The sequence below is a fragment of the Trematosphaeria pertusa genome, assembly GCF_010094035.1.
Source record: "Trematosphaeria pertusa strain CBS 122368 unplaced genomic scaffold BU26scaffold_6, whole genome shotgun sequence".
Classification (NCBI taxonomy): domain Eukaryota; kingdom Fungi; phylum Ascomycota; class Dothideomycetes; order Pleosporales; family Trematosphaeriaceae; genus Trematosphaeria; species Trematosphaeria pertusa.
The window spans coordinates 1,290,981-1,314,682 of NW_022987217.1; the positions used below are offsets into that span (position 1 = coordinate 1,290,981).

The following is a 23,702-nucleotide window of genomic DNA, read 5'->3' on the forward strand; positions in this document are numbered from 1 at the left end:
GCGATGTCGTGGAAAGTTTGGAGGGGAGGTGATATTGGAGGAGCTCGATGTGCGAGCTAGCTGCTTTGGGTATGGGGGGATCGAACCGGAAAATCTGCTCGGATGAAGTTTTGGCGAGATGGTTCGGAGGAGAGCTGAGAGCGTGAAGCCCTCCAGCATCCCCAATGCCGCCTCGAATACCGATATTATCCTGCCTGCGGGCGCCGAAGAGTACTTCTCTCCCTATGTTATCGCTTAGCCAAACTAATTGAACCAGCAGCCCTTCCGACATCCCAATTCACGCTCCCGCTCCGCCCTTTCTCCGCAACACCCCTTCTCGAAGCCAAAGCCAAATCGAGATCAAAGCCATCCTCTGGCAGAAAGAAGCAGACTCACGATCCGTATGTCCTTGCCCAGCAAGCCCGAAAAAAGGCTGCCAACCTCTCCCGCCGCGCCGACCTCGAAGCCGGACGCGTAGCCTCCCTCGGCGACCCCATCCGCGGTAACCCTACCCCCTTCATCGAATCCTTCGTTACCGGCGCGCCTCTCCAAAATGCAGAGGATGCGAAGATACCGCAAGATAATAAGCATCTAAACTATGCTCTCAAACCGGAGGCCGTTCAGAAGCAGCTCGTGAAGAGCGAACAGATCGCGATCCCACTGGATGAAGCGAAGCCGAAGGAAATGCCAACACCAGGAGCGATGAACGTCCTGTACAATCGAAGTCAGCAGAATAGGCAGACTCCAGAAGCGCCTGAGCCTACGGCGGAAGAGATCGAAGCAAAGAGGAAGCAAGATCATGCGCGCGCCGCCGAAGCCATCGCTCGCATCACTGCGCTCGAGAACGGCAGTTCCAAGGACAGAATGCGCGTCAACATTGCGCGCTGCGTCGAGACCTTCGGCCGCCACAAGACAGACCGCATCTTCCCCCCACGCGCCCCTCCGCTACCCTCCATAAACTCCACGGATCCGCATCCGATCCGGCCCGAGACGAACATCGAAGGGGTCAAGAAGCGCATTGGTCCGGATACCGGATCGTCGGAGGTGCAAATAGCGATCTTGACGGCGAAGATCAAGACACTGGCGGATTTCCTCGAAAGTCGGGGCAAGGGCGACAAGCACAACAAGCGTAATCTAAGGCTACTCGTTCACAGGCGTCAGAAGCTTCTGAAATACCTCCGGAGGAAGGAGAGGGGCGGGCCAAGGTGGCAGCATTGCATTGAGACGCTAGGGCTGACAGAGGGGACGTGGAAGGGCGAGATCAGCTTGTAAGACTCGGTCCGTGACGGCGACGGTGTATATTCAATTGTATAACATTGCATCGCGAATAGAGAGCATTGGACATATCCATTCAGTCCGCTTAGTGATGGACCCCCAGTGGGAATGTGGATGAGTATATGAAGGGTAGTTTAGGGGGATGTGAAGTGCTTCGATAGGTAGAGCTGATGTGTTCGAGCTTCTGTAGATATGCGCCGCTCACTCGGACTTCTAGCGTGCCGTTTTGTGCAAATGATCACAATGATAGGTAGGCAAGCGTCACTAGTTGATGCCCCGTTGATACGGCGTTTCGCAAGGTACAATCCGCAAACTTTATGCCGTCGAACGGCTGCATCGCGGCCGTCGCCTAATGTCCTGATATCACTGAAATGAAAGTTTCCACCACCTCCACGCAACCTTTGAAGTTTTATCTCTGCAAAATCGAGCCGAAAGATGAGCCAGCATGGCTTCGATGTTCTTCAAATTGAATCTCCGAACCCCGCTCATTCGGGGTGACCGGTCAGCTCAACGCCATTCAGCACAGCCACATCGCAATGTGCGCTGGCGATTCCACCTCGCACTGCGTTAATTAGTCCTCCAATCCTCGAGCTCTATAAGAATGCACTGGTTCTCCTCGACCTCCAGGCCTGTCCTGTCCTCAACGATCGTGGTTCGAGCTACCAGGGACCTCCCGAGGTCACTGCGTTTCGCATGGCAGAGGCAGCGGGCCTCGCCGTGGGCGTTGCAGCCTTGTTCCAAACCTGCATTGAAAGCTTCAAGATCGTTTTCGCCGCCCAGGATTTCGCTAAAGACTTTGAGGTGCTGAATGCGAGTTTTCAGCAGCAACGACTGCGGCTGTTACTTTGGGGAGAAGGGGTCGGACTCATTTCACGTCTTGGGACCAAGAAGAGGCCGTACTTTCAAGAATTGGACGCCGACCACGTCAGACCCACTATTCTGAAGTCTCTGGAGTCGATACAATATCTGTTGCAGCAATTCAAGGCCTACGAAAGCAAGTATGGCCTAAGGAGCAATGCAACTTCTAGTTTGGTTAATGTGAGCGGCCCGTACGCACCGGAAGAGAGGTTCGCAGCGATAGCGAGGATGAATCAAAAAGAGAAGAGTGTCAAGACGATTACCAAATGGGCGGTCTTTGATGCGGAGAAGATGAAAGAGACGAATGAGATGTTGAGAGTCTTGGTTGATGGGCTCGTCAACATTAGCACGGAACTGAGGAGGATGGGAGAAGCGTGCGACGCCGCAACAGGACATGGGCATATTGGAGCAAACCCGATGTCCTCGTGCGTGCGTGATCCCGGCTTCGAAACGAGCGAAGCAGTAGAGCGCTCCAACTTGTCATTTACTGCCTCTCGATATGTCGAAGCTCTGGATCTGGGAGGCTCAATCGAGACTTTCCGCACCGCCCTTGAGCTGCACATGTCACTTGAGACTTTCCAGACGGCTCCGGTCTCGCACCATTCTATTCATACCTTCTTTGCGGCGGAGTCCCTCGTGCTGCGACCGAAACAACTCGAGATGGAACATGGTCAGCAAGAACCCGAAAACCGACCCACGAATGTACCGCAACTCCCGCTACTGCATTCGCCAACTAGTAAAAGACCCCGGGATTCCGACGATACATACCTTTCGATGTGCTCTGCTCCTGAACGATCTCAGTTTGGACTCACGCTCGCCAGTCGACCTGCGCCAGAGGACCTTGCCAGTCCCACTGGTTTGCCAGGGTCCTTCCAAGAGATCTACGCCGCTACTCCGCAACAGTTCAGCGAATTGTCCCTTACGTCCGAGAAACTTTTCATCCAGCATGACGGAACGACAGATGACGGTAACATGAACCTGCGGATCTTCCTTCCAGCGACAACTCGCGGCGTCAGGATGATGCACATGTCGCTTTTCCATTTGAAAATGCAAAATCTCAGAAACCGAGATTTCTCTCTCAGGAGGTATTGTCGGACATCTGGGAAGGAAGTCTGTCGCACAAGTGCGCGGATTGTGAGAGAAGGGCATAAAAGATTAAAACTCAGCAACGTGTTTTCGAGATCCAGCGGCAGTAGTGTGCCATCATACTACGACGCCTTGCCCTGGAGTGCGAGTTCACTGCGGACGTCCGGAAGAAGTCAATCCCGCGGTTCCATGAATTCAATTAGGTCATGGTTCGGACGACGTGGCTCTAGGTCATCACAAGCATCTAGTGCCTCCAACGCGTCCAACGCGTCCAACGCTTTTGATAGTGAGAACAACCGGGAGGCTGACGAGCAGGGTGTCGAGGTTACAGCCGAGCACACCACAGAGAAGAAAATCCTCTTAGAATTCTCGAACTACGCACGTGTCGAAGTGACGAGACAGGGTCACGGCAGCAAGAAGAAATACACATTCGAGTATTGGGGGATAAAGTACAAGTGGAAGCGGCAAATGAAGGTCAAGAATGAAGACGTATCAGATTGCCGGTGGCATTGCTTTCGTCTCTTTCTTGAAGGAGTAAAGGAGCCCATAGCATCCATCGAGCCTGAGGTGGACGAGACTGGCTTGCTGAGGGAGGAGGCCAATACAGGATGGGTTCCGCCATGCGAGATGCGCATTTTGGATCCGAAAAACCTGAACTCTGGTGGTGATATGTGGGAGTAAGTCTACCAAACCATAAAACATACAAGAACACGTCTCTGATTGGAAACATTAGCATCGTCATCGCCACTGGGGTTATTGCACTGGTGGACAATGCAATCCGCGCGTATCTCCGCATCTTAAGCTCCCAAAGTCCTTAGTCAACTCTCTTTGCACCGATACCGAAGCTCAAGACGGCGTTCAGAAATACATCATCGATTTTCTACTCTGGTGTGACCCGCTGCATGCATTCGTGCAGACAGAAGAGGCGAGCCCGAAAAGCCTTCCGAAGAGCCTTTGGAGCTTCTAACATTAGACATGGAGGGAACACAAACTCACGCCTGTAACGTATTGTGACATATGACACTTTAGCTAAAGGCAGATTGGGCAGTAAGCGGCGCTACGATGCGCATGACTCACCACGGCTGTACCCATTCCAGGCTCCACCGAAAGCATGAAATCCGCCATAAAGCGATCGATCAGCACTGTCTTTTTTAAAGCTCGGGTGCGACTCTCGAGATCCACACTCGAATCCAGACTGTTCTTCGTAGAACTTTCGGCCTAGGATCCGTGATACGAAATACGGGTGATTCTGCTGTGACCGCTCAATAGGGCAATTGCATGCGGCCAGTCTCGGAACTACCTCACTGCCGGTGCTGCAACTCGCAACTCAAGAGCCCCACCATGTCCGTCATCGTCGAACCCTACAACCCAGAATGGCCAACCCAATTCGAAACCATCAAAGCAGTCCTACGATCCCACCTCGCCGATGTCTCCGTCCAATCCATCGAGCACGTTGGTAGCACATCCGTACCCGGCCTCGCCGCAAAACCGATAATCGACGTCGACATCATTGTCGCCCGCGAAACTGTCCAGTCTGCCATTAATACTCTCGTTTCAAGTGGGTTTACATACCTCGGAGAACTCGGCATCGCAGATCGGCATGCGCTCAAAGATCCCAATCAGCTCCCCAAGAGGAATATCTACATATGCGTCGACGGCGCCTTCCAAACGCGCAACCACCTCGCAGTGCGAGACACGCTGCGCGCCAATCCTAAGCTGAGGGATGAGTATGCAGCCGTAAAGTTACAACTCGCCGCGCAGGGAACAAATATCGTCGACTACGTCGAAGCGAAGAGCGAAATCCTGCGGAAGATCCTAGAGGCAGCCGGAGTACTCACCGCAGACGAACTAGCCGCCATCGAGAAAGCGAATAAGAAAGGCGAGCGCTTTGGCGCTATCAAGACGGAGCGGTTGCTGCTCAGGGAGTTCGTTTCAGCCGACGAAGAGCCGTTCTTTGAGTTGGAGAGCAAAGAGGAGGTCGCGAGGTACCAGATGTGGCCGCCGCGGACGAGACAGCAGGCCAGAGAGGAAGTCGCGAAAATTATTCGCAACTCTGCCGCTACGCCACGCACGCATGTTGAGCTCGCTGTCGAACGCGGCGGGTCTTTCATCGGCCGCGTGGGCGCGAATGTTAAGCGCGAAGTCGACCCTCCGCATGCGGACCTGTGGTTCTCCTTCCTGCCGCAGTATCAGGGGCAGGGTTTTGCGACGGAAGCGATGAAAAAGCTTACCGAGTTGCTTGGGAGTCCCATGGAGCTGGAGATTGAGTGCGATCCGCGGAACGAGGGGAGCTGGAAACTAGCGAACCGGTTGGAGTTTGAGAAGGTAAGTTTAAGGGAGAGGGCGTTTGAGTGCAAAGGGGAGTGGGTTGGGAGTTTGGTACTGCGGAAGATAGTGTAGGGATTAGGGGGCCCGATGTTCCTTAGGAGATTATACGCAAGTTGTTTTCTGGGTGCAGAGCTGATGCGGGTGGGTAGATGGTGGATGTGGATTGAGTAGGTATTAGCGAGCCTGGAGCCCTTCCGGGTGTTTCGCTGAGTTCGAAGCCGAGAATGAACTTTCGTGAGATGCGCAGGTATTAGCGAGCCTGGAGACCGTCGGGGCATCCTACTGCGGTTGAATCCGAGAATTGAGTTTTCGTGTAGACGTAGTTCGGGTCGCGGCTCCCAGGGCCACAGTGCTGCCTTCTCAACAGAAAAATGTTCGCTCCTTCCCGTGGTTGACATCAAGACAATTTTTACTTAGGAAGCGACTTTTTTACTTAAGGAGAGAACTTCTTGCCATCTTACCTCCTCATCTCCACATCCACTTGGTCTTCCATCAGAACTCTCTTGAAAGACCATCAGATATCTTCAGATATCCTCAGATACCATTACCCCATCATCACCATGACCCTCAGCATCCCCTTCCTCTCCAGTCTGGAGAGAAGACTGGACTCCAAGCTCGGCCTCCGCTCACCGCCCCACGAGCAAGGCCTCACCATCGGCTCGCTCCTCCGCCGCTCAGGCAGCCTCAGCGGCCTCTACTTCGCCGGCGTCGAGGACCTGTGGCGCTCCACCCGCGTGCTGCTCAGCAACGCTGAGCAGATCCACGAGTACCTGGCCGAATTCAAGGGTATCGGCGAGTTTGCGAGGACCGACATCGACTACGCCCAGGTCGATGGGGCCCCGCGGGGACAGGATCCCTTCGAGCGGGCGAAACCCGTGTCCCGCCGGGAGAAAGAGCTCGTCAAGACGAAGCGAGCGCTGCTGCAGTCCGTCGTCAGCTTCCAGGCAGGCGCGGCGCACGTCTACAACGAGCTGCGGATCTGCTCGCCTGAGGGGAACCGGTGGCCTGCGATCTATGGTCTGCAGGAGTACGACCCATGGAAGATGCTGCGCAACGAGGCAGCGCACTGCTACGGCTGCCAGCCAGATACCAGCTTCGAGCACTTCGACAGCAGGAGCTGGTGGCTCAGGCTGCGGAAGCGGTTTGTGGAGGAGAAGGTGCTGCAGACGATCCAGGACCTGGAGGGATGCCTCTGGCGGACGAAGGAGGCGCTGCGGAAGAAAGAGAAGGAGGAGGTGGAGGCAGAGAGAACGGCTGCGGAGAGAGCGGCTGCGGAGGCTTCCGGGAACGTGCTCGCCCTAGTTCCCAGCGAGAAGTGCGAGCCTGAAGAGGCTCAGTGGGTGGTCGAGCCTGAGCCGGCACCGCCCGCAGGTCCTCGCTGGTTCAAGCGCTGCTTTCGCCGTCTCCGGACCGCTGTTGCGCGCGGAGTGAATCGCGTTGGGAAGCGGATGGCGAGGAGGGCGGGAGTGGGCCCCATGGGGAAGTGGATGGCAAAGAAGAGCAAGCCGTACGCTTCCCGCGGCTCGGACTGGGTAGACCAGTCAGAGGACTGGAATTACCAGTGGGAGTCGGATGCTTCGACGGTGGTGGAGGCGGTGGAGTCGTGCGCTGGCGATGAGTGGGGGATGGGGTGGGGGGGAGGGCCAGGAAGAGGGGGGCCAGGGAGAGGGGGGCCAGGGAGAGGAGGGCCGGGGGGAAGAGGGCTGGGGAGAAGTCGGTGTCAAGGGGGAGTGATGGGTTGTTGGGGTGTGGTGTATGTAGTGTTAGCGTCCGCAACGTAGAGATTGTTCTCTTCTCGTCCACTCACACAGAAAGATGCTGTGGGATGTGCTCGATGCTGTTATTTATGTTGAGGTCGCAGTGACATGTGACGAGGAAGCCTTCAGTCTCCGCTTTCAAAAACGTCTGCAAGTGTGGGCGGGTCGAGGAAGAGCTCGGCGTGCATGACTTCCTGGGCGCCGTCTTCAAGAAGACACATGCAAGATCGAAGAAGTCGGATGACGCGAGGAGCATATACTGTTAGAGAAGACGTTGAGGTCGTGGACCGCGTAGTCGTCCGCCAAATGGAGAGAGCAGATGGCTTCTGGGAGGGGAATCCGATTCAGTTCCGCTAGCTATCTAACCAATAATGCGTCAGCGTGCTTTCAAGATGCACGTGCAGCTCCGCCTTGGGCATGTTGATAATGAAGTCGCTGAGAGATGTCATGCCACTGTGGCACCGACGCAGGGCTCGGCAGCAGCGGAACCTTCGTTCATCCTACCAGATCTGGATTCCAGCGGTTCGGCTGGCGGACGAAGGCGATGTTAGATCTTTCAAACCCTGTCTTCGAATTCGACGGACCGTCGGCGGGTCGATTGACGCAGGGAAGCGTTCGGCAATGGGCGGGCCCCTGAACGGCTCGCTTACTCAGCCGCCCTGCGAGCACGACCAATCAGAGGCCGCCTAATTTTTAGAGACGCCCAGACCGTTCTCTTCGCCTTATCTCCACACGAGCGCGGCGTACTCGGTTCTCGCTCCATCACCGCTATCAGGCGCCCCAAAACCACCGTGGCCGCCGCGGGCTACGGCTCATTTCCACATCCACTGCCAAACTGACGCGTCCCAACGCCTTTCATGATTCGGACGCGACCGTGAAACTAAACCTCTGCGTCCCAAGTCGCCTCAGGTCATGGCTCCGAGGTGTCCAAGAGCTCGTCCCCTGTCGACACCTGCGCAATCTATGCACAAGATATCGAATGGCCCAAGCTCCTACCTCTTTCGACTCGAGAACCCGCCTTCAGCCTCACCCTGAGCGTTCCTTCTCCTTGGGCGTTGACCATGGCTGGCCGAGCGTCTATTGATTTTGTTCAGCGGTTCTTTCCTCACTCCCGCTTCCTTCACTGTCTTGTCAGTCTGCTAATCCACTGTCGCTTATATCCTCATGCCTCTCCCCCAGTATCCGTTATCACGGCACAAGCTCCCGCTCGCCAACTGACAGCTGCTCCGCGGTACTAGTCCACCTATGATATATAATCGGATTGAGCTGCTCGCGGTGCTTTCTCGTCAAATCAGCCCTCGTTTCTTTTCTTCTTGATTCCCTAGATACCCCGTGTCTTTTGCATTATTCCTGACTAATTCTTAATTCTGCATTCGTTCTCCGGCGACCGGGATATCAACATGTTTTCGAAATCCTCCCTCCTCGCCTTCCTCCTCGCATGTCAGCAATATGGGGTTGCAGCACAGCCGTCTTGGCCCGCGTCTATAGACGAACTGGAGGACATCATGTTCCTGAATTCAGGTTACCGGGCACGGGGGTTCGCAGCTCCAGTAACTCCCTGCTCGAAGGGAGTTAGCGCTGGACGAATCACTGCTGCTGAATGGCTCCGAACCATCTTTCACGAGGCCATCAATGGCAATGTATACGACGGTAAAGGAGGAGTGGACGGCAGCATGCAATTTGAACTCGGCAACAGCGAGAATGCCGGCAATTTCGCGCCGTCAACGATCGGAATGTTTGCACCCTTCCTCTCCAGCCGCCTCTCCCTGGCCGACATCGAGGCTGTGGGCCTCTACGCTGCAGTTCGATCGTGTGGAGGGCCCGCCATCCCGGTCCGCGGCGGGCGCGTAGATGCCGCAGCAGCAGGGCTCTCTGGCTTTGTGCCCCAACCACAGAACAGTGCTGGTATTTTCGCAAACCAGTTTGCAAGACTAGGATTGGACACAGTGGGGATGATTCAAATCGTTGCTTGCGGGCATACCATAGGCGGGGTGCATGCGTCAGAAAATCCGGATATCATCAATGCCGGCACTTTCCCGAACGACTTTGCAACCATGGACACCACTCCTTCAACTTTCGACAACGCTATTGCTACTGAATACGTCGCCGGTACAACGAACGATCCCCTAGTGGTTGGTAAATCTATAACAACCAGCAGAAATTCAGACACAAAGGTCTTCGCCGCCGACAGGAACGTTACGATTAGGACTTTGCAAGATGCTACGGCATTTGCGAGCGCCTGCAAGACTGTATTCCAGAAGATGATCGAAGTCGTTCCCTCGAGCGTCACCCTTACAGATCCCATCACCCCGTATACGGTTAAGCCATATGATCTCCAGCTTACTCTTCTCGGCGGTGGCACCAACATCAAATTCACGGGCGACATCCGTATCCGCACCAGTACGCTTACCAACGTTGCTCTAGTTCAACTTGTCTACAAGGACCGCACGGGAACAGCCATGTCTACGCCCATTAACACCACTCCATCAGGAACTGCTTCCGGCTTTGACGACACATTCTCCTTCTTTGGCTTCTCCACAGAACTTGAAGCTGACACTTCAATTTCATCCTTCAATGTTCTTGTCACTCTGACTGGCGGATCCACGCAAGTCTTCGATAACAACGGCAATGGCTTCAAAGTAGACGACACTATCATTTACCAGTCCCCCCAAAGCTGCCTGGATGGTTCCGGGAAACTGACCGTTGTCGCCGCTGTCCGCAACGGAGCATCGTCCCCGAGCGTGAAGGTAGTAGTAAAGAATGCCCAAGCCAGCCCCAACCCGGTCCCTTCCTTATCCACTGCTACTGCCGCAATGGCAACCCAATCCGCTGTGGGCTCGTACCAGCTTTACTCTGCCGCCTACACCCTTTCCGGATCACAGGCCTCGTCCGCTGTGTTTGGTGTCTTCGCCGATAGCTCTTCCGACAATTACAAGAGCCCAAGCGGCCTCCCAACTGCTTGCACACCTCTAGGCTCATCAACGCCGACTTCTACCCCAACGTCTACCGCTTTCGCCTTCCAGGGCTGCTACTACGACGCCGGCGCTCCACGTGCCCTTGGAGAATCAGGCACCACCGGCGATACTATGACCGTTGAGAAGTGCGCTACCTTCTGCTCATCGTACCAGCTCTTCGGCTTAGAATACTCAAAGTATGTAACTCTCCTTCCATTTCCGTATGATCTAGAACGAGTGCTGACATACTTAGGGAATGTTACTGCGGCAATACCCTGGATGCTACAAGTACAATCCGGGCTCTCTCCGACTGCAACATGCCCTGCGGTGGTGACTCGGCCGAAATCTGTGGTGCCGGCAATCGCATCAGCCTGTACAAGAACCTCAAGTACTCACCGCCTGGCAACCCAACTATTGCAGGCTATGACTACAAGGGCTGCTACAGCGAGGGCTCTGCGGGCCGTGCGTTGTCTGATAGTGCGACTGCCAGCGATAGTATGACTGTGGAGTCTTGCGCTACTTTCTGCAATGGCGCGAAGTACTTTGGCGTCGAGTACGGAAGGTATGTGTTCATTTCGCGCCTTATCTTAATATGAGGACATCCGCTAATAAGCTCGTAGTGAATGTTACTGCGGCGGAACTCTCAACGAAGGCAGCACGCTGCAGACTTCAACTGACTGCAACATGTTCTGCTCTGGCAACAGCGCTGAGTACTGCGGTGCCGGCAATCGTCTCAACATCTATGAAAAGGCTGCTAGCTCTAGTTCCTCTACGCCGACACCCACACCGACGCCCTCTTCGACCCCATCTAGCTCAAGCGTTAGTTCCCTTAGCTCCAGCACCACCGTCTCGCCAGACGTCAGTCCTTCTAGCTCGAGCGTTGCTTCGTCATCTTCATCCTCCCCAACGCCAACGCCAACGCTAACATCATCCTCCACTACCGTCAGCAGTAGCACTAGTTCTTCCTCACCGTCGTCCACGCCCACACCAACCGGCCCTACGTACTCAGGCTACAGTTACACCGGTTGCTTGACGGACAGCGTGACAAACCGCACTCTAATTGGCAAATCCCGCGCCGTCTCCACGAACTCTTACTCCGACTGCGCATCATTCTGTTCTGGGTACCAGTTCTTTGGTCTTGAATACAGCGCGTAAGCATCTTTCCCCCTTCCTCTACGCCTAAACTAAGCACTAACGCGTTCCTAGGGAATGCTACTGCGCCAACGTTCTCGAATACCTAGAGAAGAACCCAGACTCCGACTGCAGCATGACCTGCTCCGGCGACTCCTCTCAATCTTGCGGCGGCCCCAACCGCATTACCGTCTTCAACTCCACCACGCTCGTTCAGCAGCCCGGCAACCCCAGCATCCCCGGTTACGCATACGCCGGCTGCTACACGGACAGCGTGGGCGCCCGCTCGCTGAACGACGACTACATGTTCGATTCCGCCATGACGGTGGAGAAATGCGCAACAAGATGTAATGGCAGTAAGTATTTCGGCATGGAGTATGGCGGGGAATGTTATTGCGGTGCGGCGTTTGCGAATCCGAGCACCAAGGTGGCGGATGCCGAGTGCAGTATGCTGTGTGGGGGCAGTACGATGGAGTTTTGTGGGGCGGGGAATCGGTTGACGGTGTATGAGAAGGACAGCTAGACGAGGGGAGCTGGACGTTGCATTTGAGTATTGGTTGTTTCTTGCGAGATACCACGGAGAGCACGAGGGGAGTGTTGCATCGTGGTTCGCCCACGACTTAGTTAATGTTTGATGATTTTTAGACTGCATGCATGGTTTGCATAGTCTGAATGATAGTAATATCTAAACCCCAGTTTTCTCTTTCCTCGCTCTAGGAGATGTGTATCGCACAGCACGCTAATTCCTCATACGTATCGGACCTGCATTGCATAGCGGAGAGCGCGCCGCCCACCGTGACCATGAGATGTAAGACATGAAGTCGGAAGTGTGTGCCACGTGGCGGATCCCATCGGGAAGTCGCGATGAGGTTGCGGTGCGTCCCGCAGCGCTACGAGGAATGAGAGAAGCACTCTGACGCACATGACCGAAGCCAGCTTCTCCCTTGTGTGGGTGTTCGAGCCGAAGGGCTTCGTCGATCAGTACCCGCTCTCAAATACGGCATAGCTAAGCTGAAATGCTGAAGCACATATGCAACATCTTTGGTTCGATAGAGCAAGAGGGTACGGGAGAGAAGTGTGGTTCATTACAAGATAGTCCTACTTATCTAGGACAAAAAATCAGTACTCCGTTTCTAATTGGGAGCACCCATCAAACCTCTTCCGTCTTCTCTTCAGGCCCTGAGATATCAGAGTACGCTGGCGGCTCAGCCGAATAATCAGACGCCAATAGCGCTGCCTCGGCCTCTTCCCTGGCTTCCGCAAGAGCTTTCTCCTGCTGCTCGCGCACGATGCGCCGACGGAAGAAAACGGCCGCGCTGATCACAACAGCCCAGAACGTGAGAACGCCCCAGGAATCCGTGATACTCGAAAGCATCAAACGCAACGTCCTCGTAACCGTGCCAATCTTCCCGTAGTAATCCCACTCCAGGGGGTTATACTCGGTCCGCATCATAGCGAGCTTGCCGCACTTCATCTTGAACGGCTTCACGCGGTCCTCGCGCTCCACGACCTGTACGTCCTCGATGTACAGCTCGGCCCTGTCCACCGGCTCGCGCAGCAGGATCTGCACCATCTTCTGGCCCTCCTTGTCGAGCTTCGCGCTGGCTGCGTTGTACGTGGAGCGCTGGTGCACGGCGGTGACGTCGAACTGGATCCAGTTCCTGCCGAACGCGCGAGTCCCGATGACGGCGTGCTCGTACTGCAGCTCGAACGTCCCGTACTTTGTGCCGACGACCCAGCTCCGGTCCAGCATGTGCTGCGTCGTCATCTTCGTCATTGTGTCCTGCGACAGGTTTGCGGGTGTCTGGAACGCAGATATGCTGAGTGGCATCGGGTCGAGGGGCGCGATCCGTTTGCCGTTGAGCAGGAGGCCGGGGCGAGCGTCGTCAACGGTGAAGTTGAGCAGCTATCCATAAGTCAGTCGCCATACTCTGAGTTCGGGATAGAGTGGCCCCACCAAGGAGTTCTCCTGCGGCGGCTCCTGCCAGTGCTCCACAACCTCATACAGCTCGCGGACGCGGAACGGACATCCCACGCACTCCAGCTTCACGACATAGCTCTTGTTCGCCGTCACCGTCGTGATAGCCGGCGCCAGCTCTGGGAGTGCTTGTCCATGCTCCTTGTACCAGGCAGCCGTCTTGTCTGGCAGATAGCTCCATGCTGTGTCTGCGCTGTCCGCTGCAGCTGCGAGAGCGATGAGTGAGCCCACGAGAGTAAAATTCCTCATAGCTATGTAGGTGATGCGAGGGCGAGGATGAGTGATCGCCAGAGCCCGACCCGATGCCCAGGTGTCCTCCTTGCGCTAACGTAGCGCTAATGCCAGTCTAGTCTAGCGTCGGATCTATTTTGGGACGAGCGGACCCTGCATTGAACGACCGCAGCAATCTTTCTTCCCACGATAATCGCCGTCACCAGGGGACCTTTCTCTCGTACGGGAAATACCTGCAACACCGCGCCGCGACACGATTTCCCATTTTCGGCAGCCGTCTCGGCGTACTGCGCCCTGATAGCCCCCTGATAACACACTGTCGGTGGGAGATCCAAATCTCCTCCACCCACCGGACCTGAAGCCATCGCTAAAATAACGCCACACGAAACCCTTTTCAAAACGCTTATACGATAAGAGCGCAGATCCTCTTTCGCCAGGAAGGCTTTGAGACGAACACGGGAGAGCAATTCCTCTCTCAGCCCCCACAGTCACAAAGCGTCCTGGCAAGCCACGTCCCATCTCAAAACACGGACCCCATAAGGCTGGGAAATAAGATTCAACCCATTGGAAAATTGGGCTCGTGCTCGCGTCCCATTGGCTTACATCACGAATCCTCCTTCGCCGTGCCTCCCTCAGCTGCCTCACGCTGCTTGGAAAGGGGGTTTCTCGTATCGTCTTCTCCCTGGACGGACACGTAGTTTTTGAACAACGCACTCTGCATCACGAAGGCAAGGAATCGTTTGACGAGACGTTGTGAGCCCTTGTTTTGGTGTTGCTGCGGCTGCGAGGTAACGATCGGGACATGGAGCGAACCTCGGGGTCGCTAGTGCAGCGGAGGAACGCTGAGGGGTTGCTTACTTGGTGTCAGCCTCAACCGCCCGCTCCGCCTCTACGCCCGACGCCCCATGCAGTGTTACCAAATCCGCATCCTGGGTTGCCTGGCGCACTGTCATTTCCCAAGCCCGCTGCAGCAATACTTAAATACATTGCGGCCTCGTGTCGTCTTGTGGTTTTCTTTCATTGTGTTGGGATTCCGCAACCGGTCATCGCGTCGCTTTTCACGTGCTCGCTTACTTTCACCGACGTTGAAAGACGGTCACTTGGGAAAACACACATTCCTTCAGCTTCACCCTAGCCTCTGGCCTGATCGTCCCGGACTTCCAGACACTGATATTTAGTCGACTCCGCTGAACGTTCGCTCTTCCACTACCACATTTTTCATTCTCCGACTCCAAGTTTTATACACCCGTCACCATGACTACCATCCAGAAACAAGAGTGGCACCACTCCGGTGCCTCGTGCTGCAGTCCAATTGGCACTTGTACGTACTCACCACAATCGCGCACCGCGTGGAACTAACACCCGCGTAGGCTGCTTGGCTTGGTGGTGCCCCTGCATTCTCTTCGGCCGTACCCGCTACCGAACCAAGAACAATGGCAACATGAGCGGCCATTCCTGCTGCAACGGCTCCGTACGCCTCCCTCCCATCTTCCCCGCATACCCACTAACAACCCACAGTGTGCTGCCTTCTGCGGTCTCATGTGTCTCGGCGTCCCCTTCATTCTCCCCTGGATCAACCGCGGCGACATGCGCGCCAAGTACCACCTCAAGGGCAACGGCTGCACCGACTGCCTCTGCGCCTGCTGCTGCACCCCGTGCGATATGGTGCAGCAGGAGAAGGAAGTCATCTACCGCGAGAACCAGCCCTTGATGCAGCAGCCGGGCAAGGAGCATATGAACTATGCACAGCAGCAGTATGCCCCGCAGCAGCAACAGTACGCCCCGCAGCAGCAGCAGCCGCACTTCCACCACGGTTAGAGCGCGCGTCGACGGGACGTGAAGCTTTCCACTGCTTGCTTTTTCAAAACCGTTTTCGAACCATCTCTTTCGTTAATTGCGCGGCGTGTTCTTTTGGGCAGATCGGTACAGAGTTCGGATAGTCCGTGGAAGGAAAGGATTGACTTATTGATTCGGCCGCGACGCCCCTAAAGATACCAAATTTCACAATTTTTTTCCGCCTCTCGCAGATTTCTGCGTGCCTCTGTGTGGTGTTGAATCTACCCATTGTTGCGTCTAGCACTTTCGACTTCTCCCAATTCCTCAGTCGGCGATTCATCCTGTTATTGGATATAAGGATGTTATTCCTACAGAGCATAAGGATTGCGATCCTTTTTCTCCAAATAGTTGTAAGCCCTATATTCCACATATATAGGTAGTTAGCGTGTGTAAAAGGTTTTACGACGCTCTCGCTACTTACTACTCGAGTGAGGAGATAGAGCCCGCGTTTAAATACTACCACTAACACTATTACTCTTGTTTGCGTAGCTCTCTACTCTACGACGAGGAGGTAGAGGTTACGAGGTAGTGGGGTGTGCTAGCGAATATATAGGACATTATTTTACAGAGCAGAACGATTGCGATCCTTTTGCTCCTGATACATTCGGATTCTGCAGTCTACCAATCTGGTTAGTTCGCGCACGGCCCACAGACTAGTAGCAAACATCAACCCACATCTTTCTCTTTCGACCTTTGCTCTCGTACGAGCGCAGAGCCCACTCCGGATGAACAGCATGGCGGCGCCTTCTACAGCCGCTACAGCCCCCCTTACAGCCGCGATGGCCTTAGACCGAGGCCGTGAGCTGTACAAGAAAGGCGACCTACTAGAAGGTACGGGCGCTACATCGTAACTTGCTGTTCACTGACTAGACCTTCTTGCAAGCCAAGGCGGCATTTAAAGACGCAGCGCGCCTTTCTCCAACAGACTCTGTGCCTCTTTCCAATCTGTCTGCAGTCGAGTTCGAACTTGGCAATTACACTGGTTGCGCCCTCTTCTCGCGGAGAGTGTTGGCGTTGCTTGAAGGCCAAGAGGAGCAAAACAGGAGCGCATGCGTCAGAAAATCTTCCAAAGATTAGCGAAGGCTGAGTTTTATAACCTGAATTTGGAGGACGCTGCCGCTGCCCTCTCAAAGCATGAGGCCGGGGCCACCCGTTTGCAGCTTGAGCCATCCCTATCCATCACCACTCGCATTCGGGAGACCACGGATGAGAAGACGTGGCGAGATAGGGTTCTGGACCGTCTTCCGAAATACAAGCCCCAGCTGTAAGCCACCTGCCAGTGGAATCCACGTTGCGGTCATTATCCGATATTTATTGTCGCAGGCAGGACGAACCGGAATACTTTTCCGTGGGACATGACGCAGCGGATACGATGGTGACTCCGCCTATGCTCGCAACCTCCGGCAAGACCCTCGCTTTCCTCTTCTGTGGTATCGGTGATGCTCGCAATTTGCTCGCCACTCTTGCGTTCATCAGTTTGCTCGAGATGCAGAAGCCCACCGCTAAGACGTTTCACTTCACGATTGTGGACCACAAGGCCGCTGTTTTCGCTCGAGATCTCTTGATATTTCAGCTCCTTCTCGATGCGGTCAAAGAATCCAAAGCGAAGAGCCGAGAGACGCTAGTGGTGGTAAGCTTTTTGTTTGCCGCCCAGGTTATGCCCCAGTGGGTGTATGACCGGCTGCAACAGGCCATCAGAACTGTACTGGGTTCTCTGGAGAATACTAATACCGATGTTATGGGCATGTTCTACATCCCAGCAGATACACGATGGCGGATTTCCCGTCATCTTGAAGCTTGGCAACAGCCCCCCGAGCCATGGTATAACACGGCTAGCCTTCGAAGGCTCACACGCGAGCACGTGGGTGACCAAGACGAAGAATTTGGCACCAGCAGAGATCCTATCCCGGGAACACCCGCCGGCTGCGAGAATGATGGGCCCGACGCCTTGGGCTTTGAGGAAATGACTGTTCTTCTCCCCCACATGGACCTGCTGGAGGCCAAGGAACCACACTTCGCTAAGATATTCCTGGCCTATAGTCGAACTCACTCTCAAGCTCTAATGAAGAATATCAGCGACTACATCGATTCAATGTGGCAACCTAATGTGACTCTGGTGGATCTGGACTACGAAAACAAACGAGAAGGCACGCATCGACCCCTCATGGCCATTCGACCACATGAGGTTGCGCGTGCGCTCTTCGGCCACATTCCGGCTACAATAGCCGGAAAAACCAGCGGCGTTCTTAACCATATCGTTTCATTCTTCGAATTCGTTGCCAATTTCATGGATAAGATTCGCTCACGGACCGCTATCGAGGTGGTTATCGGAGAGATGTCAGATACCTTTCAGCGACTGCGACACGGGCTTTTGCGTGACAAGCAATCCAAGATGGGCAAGCTCGATCCTCTCGTCTTTCCGGACAACTACGATCGTATCCACACTAGTAATATCCCGTAGGTACTGCCGCAAAAGGAGCTTGTGCATCTAGCTGAACAGTGTCCAGAGACTATGTTGGAGGGCCCCTTTCCACCTTCCTCCATGGCTTACCGATCCTGCGCCGCAGTAAGTCGTCCTTGTTGACTTCATACGTTCTGCGCAACATACCCGTCTGGATAACGCACAACGACTTTCTCGCTGAATACCTACTTTTGGGTAAGCGAGACCAAGTGCATAACCAGTTCAACACCTTCATCTGTGACACATCCGTCAAGAACGAGGAAGAGCTATCGGGAAAGCTCATCGATGGTGGAGGGTGTGTTATGGCGGAGAGGTATAATTGGGCGCGAGACGCCAAGTTCCCATTACCTTATGGTCGTTTGATGCCACGGCCGGAACTCGAGCGTTGGCTGTGTGCTCATTTTCTGAAGCTCTGCTTGCCATTTCCTCGGCCTCAGACGGGTCGTAACCAAGTCTTTGCACCCCTCAACATGACGACGATATTTCACTTGGTGCTTCATGCGTCCGAATGCGGATATCCGGCTCATTGGCTCTCAGACATCTTGGCCAAGCTCTGCGACGGCGAGGTTACTACCACGGCACGTGCACCGCGCCTCCTGGTCACTAACGCGAAGGAATGCGAAAAGCGATATCCGCCCATCAAAGTCTGCCTGCGTCCCTTCATGGCCGAGTTCAGAACGCTTATGGCCTTATGGCGACCCCTGTTTCCATTCGGCGTCCTGCTTTCCCGCGACACGCTTCCAGACTGTCGAGACATTAGCGAATACAAGATCCGGTTTCCTCCTCTTTACCCACACAACCTGGAATGGCCGCACTTCATCATAGTTTTCAAAAACCGACGCTACGATGTCAGGCACGACTTACGAAGCGCCTTGCTTGATGACGAGACCGGAGACATAAGTCCGGTGGCGAAAAAGACGAGAAATGCCCCCGGGATTCATGTCATTTCCGTCTTCGGCTGGAAGACTGAGACAGCGACGGCATCGCTCTGGCTGGGTGATGCTGTGGTGAGCGGATTGCTGGCGGAGCCCGGTTGGGAAGCGTTCATTTGGCGCGCGGATGATTGGACGCCCGCCATGGGTCCGGTGTCCCTTACGGCGACGGGTGTGCTTGCAAAGGGAAGTGCTTGGTGCTAGGCGACTAAGTAAATTATGCTGAAGCACTTGAGGATATGGCTTTAGAAATCCATGGGAATGACAACGGAGGCTGCAGACACAATATACTGCCGCCTTGAAGGGAGGACATCGGTATAATGTCAAAATAATTTGGTGGCATGCGTACCGTTCAAACTTTCACAAAAGGAAAGGTAGCCGTAACGTCCTCGATATGTCTCACCCCAGTGAGTCTCACCCGAATCCACCCTTGACAGTGACACGTCCGGGATGCCTTCTTTACTACATGCTCAACGTAGCCAATTGCGATATCCTGAGTTTCAGAACTGCACTCCTCCTACCGTTGATCCCCACTAGTGCTGTTCGGCATTTTGTTCGGCGTCAAGGTCGCGGGAGACGCACTCGTCATGTTTGACATTGGTATTCCCGTTTTAGGCCCGAGGCATTCCATTTGACGTACCATCACCTTGAGCTACCCTGATCTCCTATGCAGGCTGAAGCCGAAGTATTGGCAGCCACTCAGACCCCAAACGTAGCCGCAGACGCAATAGTAGCGCTCGACGATAGCCAGGGCTTCCACCTCATCAGTGGCGCGATAGAGAAGACAAGATATGAGAAGTGGAAATGGCGGCGATAGGTAGGGCGGCTCAGGCGTCTTACTTTATTGTCGGCGGGTGATTCGCGGTTGAGTTCGAGCTTGTGCGAGAGCGGCAGAGCGAGAGTGCGAATGAGTGAGTTACCGGCCCGCCGTGGGAGGTAACGCCGTTGTGGGAATGAGCGGCGCGGAGTCAAGCCGGCTTCCTCTACATCTTTTAAGACGCGCTGATCGCGTTTCATTAACTTCCTAAATATTTTAGTAACACTGAAGGTGAATGTATTGGGCACAAATCGAACGATGAAGTGATACACTTATATTTGTAGTATTGGGTGAAGGAGCTGAACACGTAAGCCGCGAATGTGCGAATTAGAATGCAAATTCATCTATGAATATGTCATGATATCCTCCGCTTGCCCGTGACGGAAATCGGTTCTTTCATCGCCCGTGCCGCTTCAGAACCATGCTAATGAGCTAAGTCGCGGATTCTGTGAGGGTGGCAGTGTCTTCGCCGTACTGGTTCCGAGGGGCTGGAGCCGAGCTACTATCGTAGGTAGAACCATTACTGGTGGCGTTGCCTCCCGCGCGATGTGGACCATGTACGCTCTGATCATAGCCGGATCCAGCAGGCGAAGGTATAATCGGCCGGCGCTCACGCGGCCAATAGATCGGGGTCCTACAAAGCGGGCAGAGAGGAGAGCTTGGCTCGATGCCGTTGACCCAGCGCTCGATACAGTGGGCGTGAAAAACATGGCCGCATGCTACCTTCCACCGGCCCGTTTCGCCCAGCCCCATTTTCGTGAAATAGTTCTCCAAGCAGATACAGCAAGCTGGATCCGTTAGGGCGTGAGCCGGGCCTGCGATGCGATTGGCCTTGATTCGGGGTCCGACAGCTTCGAACCGCACATCTTCGAGTGCCGCCGGATCGTAGTGCTGCCATCGGTCGATGAGGGAAGGCGGAATCCGGCAATTGCTCAGATGCCCAGGTACATAGTTCGCAACGGCTGGAAACCCTAATTCCACGAATCGGCTAAACTCGCTGGTCGCGTACCTTCGCGATATTTCGGCACGCGCATGCTCTCCAACCGAGCGGAGAGTGGCCTGGATGTACCAGTAGAAGAGCTCCCAAGCTATGTACTCGTGGGGTGTATCTTCGAGGATCTCCTCTGCCTTCCGGACAAGGCAAAACTTCCCCGGATATTGACCTTGCCGAGGGCGCGACGGACCGAGAGAGCTACGCTGCTTAGGGGATCGGACACCAGAACCGACAAGTTGTGAACAACGTAGTCGGTCAGGGCTTCCACAGTTTCAGTCGAAGGTATATAAGCCGTTTTGCGGAAAAGATCGCACACAATGGCGACGAGGAAGGCGAACTCTCCATTGGCGATGGCCCAAACCGCTGGTTCGTTGTTGGCGACGAAGCGGAGAGCTCTATGTAGCTCGGAGAAAACGTAGGGGCCTTTCCGAGAAGTGCTCGTGATCTCCTCGACGTTGCTTGGTCGATCGGTATAGACCGGTTGTTCTGCGACCAGCCTGTTGAGGAAGTCCTTGTAGCGGCCTTCATAGGTCTGATCCAGGATTCCCAGCGTATGTGCGACGTGGAAGTTCATTCGTAAACCGTTGAAGGTATAAGGGTTGATGGCCCGCACATTGCCGAAGTCGTGGAGCCGAATCACGAGCTCGTTCCAGAGCAGATCGAAGTCCCATCGCTGTGGACGTTTGCCGTCCGACCGGCTCCTAGACCATACGGCGGGCTTTGCGCGAGCGCATCTTCGGAGCGTTTGAGCGCAATCTTTACGACTTCGCAGTAGGCTTTCAGAATGAGTGTCCGTGCGTCATGCGTCATGCCCAACGCTAGAGAAAGGTCGAGATATTCGAGCGGTGCGGTGTTATGGTATTCTGGATCGTAGGTTCTCCGCGCCATGATGGAGTGTGATGGTATTTGCTGAGTTGTGAAGATCAAACCGGTTGAAAAATTTGATGAAGTGTGGAAGATCGTTTGGTACCGATCTGGCTGTGGATTTTTCGGGAAGTGCAACTCCTACCGGGGTTCAAAGCTCAACATCTATGATATCTGGAACGCTAAAATTGGACGTTTCAATCATCTGGAAGCCTGAGTGAAGCGGTTGTTGGCCGGCTGCAGCTGTTCGTGCGGAGTGGTAGCGTGTAAAATATCGAGACCATGTGAATTTTCGTCGCAATTGAGACATTCATTGTGAAGGATTGAAGCGCTACAGGGAGTGTCTAGTGAAAGTGTGATGTTCATTACTTTTTTGCGGTAGAGCCGGTAGAGGATTGCGCGGTGAGGACGCGCGCACAATATTCGACGTTGTTCCGTGACCATGATTCAAGCAACCTTTGACCGAACAATGGAAGTGTGCGGGCCATATACAAAAGCTCCCGGGCGCTCTGAGCCTAGTTCGGCAACCAATGGAACCTATCGAGGAAATGAATGATCAAGAAGCAGTGACCACGCCTCAGACTGATTGCCGTGGAGCTTCCCCACGATTCCGTCGCATTCGTCTACCGGAGCTGGAAAAGCTGTTCGGAAAGCCTCACATTCGAAAGAATCCACCAGAAGCTGGGCGGATTTTGGCCTGCTTCACCAATCTCAGCCTCTGCATCGCCTCTGGCGCGTACATTAGCGCGGAGGCGGCACTCGAAGGCGTATGTACATACTGGTACGAACTAGTTGAGACAGTAGATCTCAATGACGACAACCGGTCCCATCTTAGGCGGGTGGACCTCGCACACACAGTCCGTAGGCTGTGGGAAGAAATCCGGGAGGAACGGTGGCGTGGCTTGTGTGGCCAGGATCTGCTTCTTCGAGCGGGCGCTCAGGTGAACATGGTGGGCCTCCTTCTGTTCGGAGTGGAGAGCGTAGATGATCCGCGAAAAGAGCAGTTGCTGCAGCAGCCTAGCCAGCTTTTCCCGATTTCGTTTCCGCGGCGGCGTGAACGTGTCGAACCCATTGATCTGGGTGCCATTTCCTCCCCACTAGATAGCCGCACACCCGAATCGGCGGAAGCGGAGTGTGCAATCTGTCGGGATCGCGTCGAAGATGGAGTGAAGATCAAGTGTTGCCGTCACTGCTTCTGTAGAGAGTGCCTCGACGCGTGGCTGAACGGCGAGGGAGAAGGCGCCACGGACAACTGTCCGATGTGCAAGGCGAAACTGACTGCCTGAAAAGTCCATTCTGAACAGAGCGGCGCCGTAGGTTGTCAAAAATAGCGAATGGGGCGTTCATGGGATGGGATATGTGGTTGATGCCGGGCACGAAGCTTAACTGGATTGGGATAGGCGCGGACGCGGGGCAACCGCAGTCTCCCTTGCGGCGCAAACGCGGTGGAAGCTACTTGCTTTACTTCTTAGAGTTATTTCAACTGACTAACTGCGAAGACCCTCGCGAAGACCCTCGGCCACTACATGTGTCGAAGGTCCCGGCAGAACTCTCATACCCCTGCGTGACTCATACAGCCAGTCATCTGCACCACAGTAGCAAGTGCCCTACAACTTCCAGCCCAGTCGGATGTATCAACTTATCGCGCCATGTCTTCCGAGACCACACCTTTCTCCGACATGCGTCCTATTTTCCCTTGCGACGGAGCCTTCTTCACGCGCACGACAGCCTCGCCATGAACGCCGACCACGCTCTTGGCCCGATCGAGCATTATCCATTTCTAGTGGAATTACCAAGCTCCATCCGAGTACAAAAGGAAAAGTTAGCACAATGGCCTTCAGTGCCCTTTCCGAGAACCGCATGGATATGAATAGCACTTTAGAGTGCCCCTGTGTTGGCGGATATAAGGAATCATAACTGAAAGAGCAGAAGGATTAGATCCTTTTGCTCCTAAAAGCTATAAGCCCAGATATTCTGCATAATACAATTTTTTTTTATAACGCCCTTACTACTCCGCAAGTTATACTATACCCCGCGTTTAATCCCTACCTATATCTACCTACCTACTATAAGCCCAGAGGCATAACCTAGAGGCAGTAGCTAGCCTAATAAAATGGCAGCTTTCTACTCGCAAACAGACGTTTGCTTACTACAAGCTAGGGGGGGTTGTTAGCAGATATAAGGAATCATAACTAAAAGAGCAGAAGGATTAGGTTCTTTT

General features: G+C 54.4%; 10 protein-coding genes across 10 annotated transcripts; 8 read left to right on the forward strand and 2 right to left on the reverse strand.

The window, feature by feature from the left end:
* Nucleotides 1-164: 164 nt before the first annotated feature.
* Nucleotides 165-1,251, forward strand: BU26DRAFT_425533 (uncharacterized protein; the record flags this gene model as incomplete). Its single annotated transcript, XM_033823631.1, has 2 exons — nt 165-210; nt 257-1,251. The coding sequence occupies 2 exons, from the start codon at nt 165-167 to the stop codon at nt 1,249-1,251; spliced, it is 1,041 nt and encodes a 346-aa protein (XP_033685058.1).
* Nucleotides 1,252-1,947: 696 nt separating this feature from the next.
* BU26DRAFT_424941 (uncharacterized protein) lies at nt 1,948-2,265 on the forward strand (the record flags this gene model as incomplete). Its single annotated transcript, XM_033823598.1, has 1 exon — nt 1,948-2,265. A coding segment is annotated over one exon (318 nt), but the record flags the coding sequence as incomplete, so codon positions are not given.
* A 2,274-nt stretch (nt 2,266-4,539) lies between these two features.
* BU26DRAFT_530541 (UPF0157-domain-containing protein) lies at nt 4,540-5,598 on the forward strand (the record flags this gene model as incomplete). The annotated part of the gene is made up of 1 exon (XM_033830970.1): nt 4,540-5,598. One exon carries the CDS (start codon nt 4,540-4,542, stop codon nt 5,596-5,598), a length of 1,059 nt encoding a protein of 352 aa, XP_033685060.1.
* A 488-nt stretch (nt 5,599-6,086) lies between these two features.
* On the forward strand, nt 6,087-7,863 carry BU26DRAFT_604316 (uncharacterized protein; the record flags this gene model as incomplete). Its single annotated transcript, XM_033835515.1, has 2 exons — nt 6,087-7,129; nt 7,402-7,863. 2 exons carry the CDS (start codon nt 6,087-6,089, stop codon nt 7,547-7,549), a joined length of 1,191 nt encoding a protein of 396 aa, XP_033685061.1. The 3' UTR covers nt 7,550-7,863.
* A 662-nt stretch (nt 7,864-8,525) lies between these two features.
* On the forward strand, nt 8,526-12,088 carry BU26DRAFT_295006 (heme peroxidase). Its single transcript, XM_033821699.1, has 4 exons — nt 8,526-10,434; nt 10,491-10,799; nt 10,858-11,388; nt 11,444-12,088. Exons 1-4 carry the CDS (start codon nt 8,684-8,686, stop codon nt 11,889-11,891), a joined length of 3,039 nt encoding a protein of 1,012 aa, XP_033685062.1. The 5' UTR covers nt 8,526-8,683; the 3' UTR covers nt 11,892-12,088.
* Nucleotides 12,089-12,518: 430 nt separating this feature from the next.
* Nucleotides 12,519-13,595, reverse strand: BU26DRAFT_424600 (uncharacterized protein; the record flags this gene model as incomplete). Its single annotated transcript, XM_033823577.1, has 2 exons — nt 12,519-13,274; nt 13,326-13,595. The coding sequence occupies 2 exons, from the start codon at nt 13,593-13,595 to the stop codon at nt 12,519-12,521; spliced, it is 1,026 nt and encodes a 341-aa protein (XP_033685063.1).
* Nucleotides 13,596-14,464: 869 nt separating this feature from the next.
* Nucleotides 14,465-15,417, forward strand: BU26DRAFT_295002 (PLAC8-domain-containing protein). The gene is made up of 3 exons (XM_033821698.1): nt 14,465-14,898; nt 14,948-15,048; nt 15,096-15,417. Exons 1-3 carry the CDS (start codon nt 14,832-14,834, stop codon nt 15,393-15,395), a joined length of 468 nt encoding a protein of 155 aa, XP_033685064.1. The 5' UTR covers nt 14,465-14,831; the 3' UTR covers nt 15,396-15,417.
* A 700-nt stretch (nt 15,418-16,117) lies between these two features.
* BU26DRAFT_518523 (uncharacterized protein) lies at nt 16,118-19,115 on the forward strand. The gene is made up of 4 exons (XM_033828834.1): nt 16,118-16,244; nt 16,297-16,677; nt 16,737-17,870; nt 17,921-19,115. The coding sequence occupies exons 2-4, from the start codon at nt 16,463-16,465 to the stop codon at nt 19,008-19,010; spliced, it is 2,439 nt and encodes an 812-aa protein (XP_033685065.1). The 5' UTR covers nt 16,118-16,244; nt 16,297-16,462; the 3' UTR covers nt 19,011-19,115.
* A 940-nt stretch (nt 19,116-20,055) lies between these two features.
* On the reverse strand, nt 20,056-21,505 carry BU26DRAFT_563943 (uncharacterized protein; the record flags this gene model as incomplete). Its single annotated transcript, XM_033833226.1, has 3 exons — nt 20,056-20,751; nt 20,808-21,290; nt 21,380-21,505. 3 exons carry the CDS (start codon nt 21,503-21,505, stop codon nt 20,056-20,058), a joined length of 1,305 nt encoding a protein of 434 aa, XP_033685066.1.
* Nucleotides 21,506-22,011: 506 nt separating this feature from the next.
* On the forward strand, nt 22,012-22,767 carry BU26DRAFT_563944 (uncharacterized protein; the record flags this gene model as incomplete). The annotated part of the gene is made up of 1 exon (XM_033833227.1): nt 22,012-22,767. One exon carries the CDS (start codon nt 22,012-22,014, stop codon nt 22,765-22,767), a length of 756 nt encoding a protein of 251 aa, XP_033685067.1.
* Nucleotides 22,768-23,702: the final 935 nt, after the last annotated feature.